Source organism: Pyrgilauda ruficollis, unplaced genomic scaffold, assembly GCF_017590135.1.
Source record: "Pyrgilauda ruficollis isolate IOZ18807 unplaced genomic scaffold, ASM1759013v1 scaffold32, whole genome shotgun sequence".
In the NCBI taxonomy this organism is placed as follows: domain Eukaryota; kingdom Metazoa; phylum Chordata; class Aves; order Passeriformes; family Passeridae; genus Pyrgilauda; species Pyrgilauda ruficollis.
In genome coordinates, this window is record NW_024524600.1 from 3,286,481 (window position 1) to 3,294,670 (window position 8,190).

An 8,190-nucleotide genomic window follows, 5' to 3' on the forward strand; every position below is an offset into this window, starting at 1 on the left:
CCCGCGGCACGCCGGGACTCGTAGTACGGGCGGAGAGCGGGCACCGGCACCGCCTCCGCCCGCCTCGCCTCCCGCCCTCAGCGCTGCTCCGGCATCAGTGACAAGCTCTCAGCCGCTTCGTAATAATATGGCTGCGGGAAGAGCTAGGCCGGGCGGTGCCTGGCCGGGCTGGGGAGCAAGCGGACACACAAATTCACGGAATCGGTTAGGTTGGAAAAGATCTCTGAGATCATCCAGTCCAGTCTTTGACCCATCTACACCTTGACAGCTAGGCCATGGCAGTAAGCGCCATGTCCGGTCATTTCTTGAACACCTCCAGTGATGCTCCACCATCTCTCTGGGGAACCTGTTCCAATGTTTAACAGTCGTTCCTGTGGAGGAATTCCTCATCAGATCCAGCCTGAACCTCCCCTGGCGTGAGGCCTCTTCTTGTGCTGTTGTCCAAAAGAACCCAGATTCATTACCTGGTGTGCAAAAAGTCAAGAATTAGCCACTGTGGACAACACTGTCACAGGTTGTCCAACCCCCACCTTATTACAACCTCTTTTCAGGTGGTTGTAGAGAATGAAGAGGCCCCTAAGCCTCCTCCAGGCTAAACACCCCCAGCTCCCTCAGCCGCTCCTCATGGGACCCTTGGTCAAACACTGACTGCGCACTCTGGTGGTCCCTGTGCTGGGAGAGTCTTGGGAGCTCAAACCCACAGTGGAGGCACTGAGGCAGCCTCAGCATTGCCAGCAGCTGCTCAGCTGAGGGAGGGGGCACAACGCCCCAGCAACAGGCAGCAGTGCACCTGCCGGTCCTGGGAATGTGCCAATGTGCCATAGTCTTATATTAGCTGCAAAATAACTCCCTCCAATCCCATAATTCGAAGGGACACCTCTAACATTATTGGTTATTTCACAAGCAGGCAAGCATAGCCTGCTTGCTTTCCAGCTTAAATTACACAGTGGCTGCAGCAGCTTCCTCTGTTCAGGCAGCCAGATCTTCACTGTACCCGTAACAATCTTCCACAGGGAAGGCCTGTGGATTTTATGTAGATGAAATTGCACGTTTCCAATATTCAAGGCATACAGAAAACTCACCTGAATGTCTCAGGCACACTGCTGCTCTGGGGCTACCTGCTGTACTTCTTTCATAGACTGAGTCACAAAGCATTTCAAAGACAAGGTTATATTTACACAACATTGATAAAAGACAAGAAGAAAAGACAAAAATCAATTGTCTGACCTGCTGCTCTAGTATCTGGAATGGCTCCAACACTTTAGGCATTTACACATCCACAAAGCCTCTAAGTCACATCAGCAGACTGTGTCTTCATTCCTGTCACAGCATTACCCTTTTGGACGCTCTTGGTTAGTGTCTCCTGAAAGGCTGCAACCTCTTCCAGAAAGCTTCCAACGATTGCATCTTTTCTGGTCATTAAGTGTGGCACTGCAATTTTGTGTTGTCATCAGTGAAAGCCTCACAATTTCAGCAATGTTTAACTTTGGTCTGTAGTTGCAGAGTTGTAGTTACATTGATAATTTCCAGCAGTATAGCAGAAGCATAGCCAGAAATCAGTAGTCAAGAGCTGATCCATTCCAGTAGTGTTGACAAAGGTTTCTTCTTGAGTATTCTTCTATATGAAGGAAGATGGAAGACGTCCATTTTGGGGCTCCCTGCAATATTAGATTCATTACACCATAGAAAAAGGGGGCAGAGATGGGCCCAAATGTTTTACATACTACTTAAAGAGATGCAACCAAGGTGAGAAATCACAGCTCCACTACAAAGCTACTCCAGATTTGTGGAGACAACTCACTTTGTAATTCCAGCAAGTTTCTGTGTGCAGATACAGAGGCATCTGATCACAGAAGCAACACAGTTCTATGTATTTTCTGCTGTGTACTAGCTTATGATTCCCACAAGGAAATCCTTGTACTGTATAGGATGAGGGCAGCATCCTATACAATGAAGCAATCATCCAATACAAGCAAGACAGTGGTTCTACTGATGGACAGATAAAACACTCTGAGGATTTTAAACTCAAGGACTGAGTGCTGAAAAAATAAAATGGCAATAAACTGTCTGAAACAAGTAAAAGAAAGGAATGAATTTTCATTTAAAGAGTGAGCTTCAGGAATGTCTTGTCCATAGGCATAGTGGGGGTAAACAGAGTTATTTCAAAGTCAGTGTTTTCAGGAGCAATTTGTGACAATGTGGAAACTTCTCAGAATTCTTTACTTTCTCCTGGTCAGCTGCAGTGTTACACACCTGTATGCAAATGCAGTGTGTGCTACTTGTGTGTTTGTGTGTGAACCTCTGACAAGTACATTAGGTCTTAATTTCCTTCCTAGGAAATACTAAGTAAAATTAAGGCTTCTCTGAATTTTCTCAAAGATGCTTATGACTTAATTGTCATAGCTTCTTTAAAAGATTGCCTAAACTCAGGGATAATGATGACTACTTGACAACTCTGATTCTTAGCTGCTTTCTCAAAAGGGCATTTTTCACCCATGCAGAAGACAAAAATTCTTTGCTGTGCATTGGAAAACTTGAAATTAACTCCCTTCACAACTGAAGACCACTGTAAATTTCACCTGTCTTTTTTTTCCAGTGCAAGACACTTTCTAAAAATCTTCTCTATATGGAGCTGCAACTTCTAAAAAAAATTTAAAAACCTCCCTAGCCCCTTAGAGATTGTCTCCCAGTACAAAATACTAAAACTTGATATGCTTGAGTATACTAGTCATGATTACAATATAAGACTTCTGTGGTACTGTTTCCTACATCAATTTATTTGCTTTAATAAAGACAATTTTTACTCTTCAGTGCCATTTGTACCTCCTGAGGACTGCATACAGACACATACTTGCAGGTACATGTGCTCTCCTCAGACACAAGTTTGAAAAAGTAGAGTTTCTAATGTTCCTGATGAATGTGACCAAAAGTCTCCTAATGGTGGGATATTATAGGCTGGTGGCATTGAGTTGTTAATGGCTAAGAAGCTAATTCATTAATGAGATTGTAAAGATCAACAAAAGCTTTAATTTGAAGCTACAGTCTGTACTGCTTGTTTTCAATGACATAGTCTTTTTCTGCAAGGATTTTATTCTGGCAATGTGCGCTTTTAGAACATGCTGTAATGACAAATCTTGTAACTTAAATCCTAGTTCTGAGAAGCTGCAATTGAAGGTACCACAGAACTTTTCTTTTTATTTTTTAAAAGCTGAACCACATACCCTGTTAGGCTTCCAGGCTATTTTTAGGTGGTTTCTATAAAAAGATTTTTAGGAGATAGTAGATGAGGTCTACCCCCTCCCTGACGCATAATGTTCTGCAAGTGTATTCTTAGCAGCATGTTCTGACAGATTACAGCTTTCCAAAGGGAGATGGGAATTGCTTAAGGACAGCTCAGAAGCGTGACTACACACTTCTCCAGCATGTCTGGAGATGGGGTTATTAATAACTGCCAAGGCCCTTGCCTGCCTCAGCAGCTTGTAGACAGCAAAGAGGGGAGTCGCTCAGTCTGTATTCACTCAACAGGAAGGCTGCTCTTTCCTTTACCTCTGGAGATACTATGGAGGCACTGCTGCTGAGTTCCAGACCTCTGGGACTTCATGTCTCTGGAAACCTGGAAAGTTTTGTTTCTAGTTGCTCTCTTACTGAAGATAAACCACCAACCTGCTCTTACTCCAACAGTCAGTTACAAACTTCTCCAGGAAATGCTCCAACTGATCAGATGGCTGAGCTATAGTCAGGTTGCAGACGCTATGTAGTCATGAGGGCAGGACTATGTTGGTTGGCTCTGTTTTAGAAGAACGAATTTATAAATCAGAGATATCATCTGTACTAGCATGGGTTTTGTGTGAGCAGTTGCACACACAGACACACACACACACATGCCCAGCCCTTCTGAGAAATGGAAAATTAGGACCTGGCTGTTCTAGCTTTTTTGCTGCAGTGGCATATTTAGGAAATTGTTTCTTAGGAAAAGCATTCAGGTTAGATCATTGGCAAACTGAATATAATACACATTTATTGTTTTAATAGAAACCAAGGTTTCAAAATATTCCTAGGAATAAGCATTTGGCTTCCTTTATTTCCTTTTAAACTGGCAAGGTACTACACAATCATACCTAGAAGTGGACCTGAATTTGTGAATGGATGGATGTGTTTCATTGCAAAGGTTGTGTCTTAACAATAGGGATAGATGGATCTCTACTCCTGAAATGCTGTATCTTAATTTATATAAGGTTATCCTATAAATGTAGAAATCAAATTTCTAATGAGACACTGTAGTTTAGTTATGGTCTTAATTCTCAAGTTTTCTCAAGTTGCATTGTAGACAGACAGATTTCTGTTTTAAGTCAGTCTGTAAACACGCAGAGTAAACATCAAGGCTTATGTCAGTAGGCCCTCTTTATTCTTTAGCATATCTCACACCATCTCATCACTGCTCCATCCTGTTACTGATAAGGAGGAAGCTGAAACTGTAAATAACAGATGACAAAACTACAGTGCCTCAGCAGTCATATGCAGCCTAAATAATTTGTGTTCCTGTTGATTACCATAGTTCAAGGAAACAATATTGTCTCTATTCAAGCAGCCCCTTAATGAAAAAAAATCAAAAATTATTTGCTACAATGAAGGCTCCTACTCATAGCATCCCATTTTGATGTTCTAAGTTAGTAAAACATATAACTGGTGGGGCTTTTTACTTCTCTCAGTACAATTTCACCCAGTCCTGCCAGTTCAGATAATTCTGAAACTGTCCAATGACACTTAAAATTACTGCTGAATGAAAAACACTGCGCTTCTGTGCCTTAGTTTCCCCCTTTGCACATAGGCATCATAGCAACTCTTGTGAAATTACTCTGGGATTTACTGAACATTTTTAATACAAAATTTGGATATTACTGTGAATATTCATTCTGTATGTGTACATACATACATCTGGTTTTTGCTGTAGAACATATTTTCTACAATACTTGGCAAAATATGGAAATGCTTTTATGCAAAAATAAAGAATCTGGGCTTTGAAAGAGAGTTGTAATTACAGTAAAACTTCTATAAGACTGCAAAGAGGGCTAGGAGGAGGAAATAAGATTAGTCAGCCACAGGCTCAGCTGGCCTGGATGTACCCACTCAGTGAGTAATTTGATGGTAATTTGATGACACCAGAAGCTGTCACAGGAAGATGGTCAGCAGCTGTATTGAATTGTTCTGGCTGTATTAATTGCCTAATTGCAATTACTTCTTCACCTTCCCTGCCTATAGGAGCATTATAGAACACTTTGTTGGTGAATAAGGTGGTTGCCTAGCTTTGCTCTTAGAGCCACTGTAATCCTAGCAGTGGTGTGATAATCACAGATTTGTGGGAGGAGCACTGTGCTCTCTCTCCATCCTGGCCTTTGCTGTGATGCAATGGGATGAGATCGGCTCAGCCAACAGAACAGGTCGCTGCTGCGGGAGGGGATGGTCCTACACCTGCACCATCCCACTCTGTTTCCTGCTGCTTCTCTTGTGCCAGCTCTGATGCCTCAGGGAGCTGGTCAGAAGGGTAACTTAGCAAAAAAAAAAAAAAAAAACCAAACCAACAACAACCCTCTCTACCCCAGTAGATAGATACCAATAACAAGAGTGGATCAGGAACACAGGGCAGGGAAAGGGAGCAGGACCTCAGCGCTGCCTGCAGCTTCTCCAAAAGGCTGAGGGGCATCCAAAGCTGAGTTAATTACTCATGGACACTATCAGTACAATTTCACTCCCATTTCCATTACCTCTTGTTGTCTGGGGCTTGCCAGACCCCACTGTAAGATGAACCAATCCACCAGTCCAGCAGAGGCCTAGACTGAATGGCTGTTTTTCTGCCAAGTTAGTGTATTGCATCAGCTCAGCAGAATGAACAGCGGGGAAAATGCCATGTATAAGGAAGGAAGGTAGGAGTGAGATGGGAAAGGGAAGAAAGAAGTCTTCTTTTTAAGAGATTGACTCAGCTGTTTGGTCTAACTTAACCTCAAGTATGTGGTTTCACACTACCCCTAAAGCAGGGAACTATAGACTGTCCTTTTCTCACACCCTCAGGCATGGGTTCCTGTCCTTGTTCATGCCTCACCTGTACAGCTGTGCGTCTGCCTGTGGTTCACAGCAGCTCACCCAGGAACCATTTGTGCTTTTGATCAGCTCTTCTTAGGTGAGATCATGGTGTGAGCTGAGGGAACAGGAGTGTGTGGCAGAGCAGGAGGGCAGCAGCCCTCTTAACAGCAATGCAAATAAAAAGTGGTGTGCCCTTGACATGAAACTACATGCCAAGGCCACTGTGGAGGCAGGCCTTGGTGGAGCTGGGCTGTAGGAATGAATGCGCATTTGAATGGGGGCTACAGGTGACAGTCTACAGTTGGTATTCTGGAGTAGCCAGTTTGGATGGCTTTTCCAGCCCAATACTCAGGGATACTCTGCAGCAGCCCTTCTAGGAGCTAAAATGGCTTAGGGGAACAATCTAATTCTTTGTAGATATGACAACAGAAATCAATGTTTTTGTTCACTGCCATCTCCTGATCAAGTGGACTTCAAAAGCCCTTTCATAAAAGAAGCCAGAAGGAGAGGTATAACTCCCAGGATATGACAGACCACTTGTTGTGCAACAAAAGCTGTCAAAACATAATAAGCCAGATTAACTTGCTGCAGTTTCCGACTGAAGCAAGATTCCTGGTCTACGACACTTGAAAGGGGCCACTGAATTCAACACTGATGAGCATTTATTGGAGCCAACCGTGCTTCACTCTGTTGCTGCATCACACAGACTTTCAAGAAACTTTCGGCCCGTGTTTTCTTCCATGTATGCCAGTCCTTTAATGGACAATATTCTGGGAGAAGTGTAAAAGAGGAAAAAAAAAAAAAAAAAAAGGGTGAAGACAGAAACAAAAAAAGAGAAATAATTCAGCATGCATTGTAACAAAAGATATGATTTTCCAATTACTTTTGTCTTGAGGGTATGGCCCAGTGAAGATGCTTTGATGTCTAAATAAGTGTTGGAGTCATGGAGTCTTTCTCCTGGATTTGCCATTGCTAGAGAACTTTACTTTTTTACCAGAGTACACAGAAATTATGTCCTGTTTTAAACCGGAAGAAAACACTTGACAGGGAATGATATACATATCATAGGGTTCTATTCCTGGCTGTGCTGCTGGCCTGCTGAGAAACTTATGGGAAATTACTTCATTTTTCTGTGCTTTTGTTTCCCATAAATAATGATGCACATTCTTAGATGTTACTATTACTATGCAGCTGTCCTAGTATGCTCATGCAGTGTTTATACTCCAGTGTTTACAATATTCCTCTTTCTGCTGAAAAAGAAGGAGGTTCACTAACCAGGTGTTATTAAGACAAAGATCACAGAATTGTTAGGGCTGGAAGATCTTATTTCCAACCTCCCTGCCAAGGCAGGGTCACCAGGAGCAGGTGACACAGGAACATGCCCAGGTGGGTTTGGAATGTCTCCAGAGAGGGAGACTCCACACCCTCCCCAGGCAGCCTGTTCCAGTGCCCTGCCATCCTCAACCTCAAGAAGTTCGTCCTCATGTTGAGATGGAATTTCTTGTGCTTTAGTTTATGGCCCTTGCTCTTCGTCACTGGGCACCACTGAAAATAGTCTGGCACTATTCTCTTGATACCTACCTTTGAAATATTTTTATGTATTGATGAGATCCCTTCTCAGTCTTTTCTTCTCTAGACTAAACAGGCCCAGCTCCCTCAGTCTCTCCTCGTTAGACAGATGTGCCAGACCCCTCATCACCTTTGTGGCCCTTTGCTAGACTCTGTCAGTAGCTCTTTGTCTTTTAGGCACTGGTGCTCTAAGGGATCTTTGAGACAGGTTTAGGGACACTCACAGAAGCTAAAAGTCATGGACGGGCAGGCGTTTCGCGCTGCCAGCGCACGGCCCCGCTGACCACAGCTGCACTGTGCCCGTGCCGGGCGCTGCCCCCGCGCGCCGATCCCTTTATCCTACATTTCCCGGCGTCACGCGCGCAGGGCGGTGCCACAGGAAGCGCGGCGCGGGTCTTTCCGGCCGTGCGCGCGCCCCGAGCGGAGGCGCGCCCCGAGCCTGCACCGACGAGACAAGATGGCCGGGCTGCCCCGCAGGATCATCAAGGTACGGCCGCGCGCCCTGCCCGCCGCGCGCCGCTCCGCCATGCCCCGCCGGCAGCG

General features: G+C 44.3%; 1 protein-coding gene across 1 annotated transcript in view; it reads left to right on the forward strand.

Moving 5' to 3' along the window:
* The first annotated feature begins 8,017 nt into the window (after positions 1–8,017).
* UBE2N (ubiquitin conjugating enzyme E2 N) overlaps positions 8,018–8,190 on the forward strand; it is a 19,423-nt gene continuing 19,250 nt past the window's right edge. Inside the window, exon 1 of the mRNA XM_041474355.1 lies at positions 8,018–8,134. Within this exon, the coding sequence (XP_041330289.1) occupies positions 8,105–8,134 (30 nt within the window). The 5' untranslated portion in view covers positions 8,018–8,104. The remainder of the gene's footprint in view (positions 8,135–8,190) is intronic.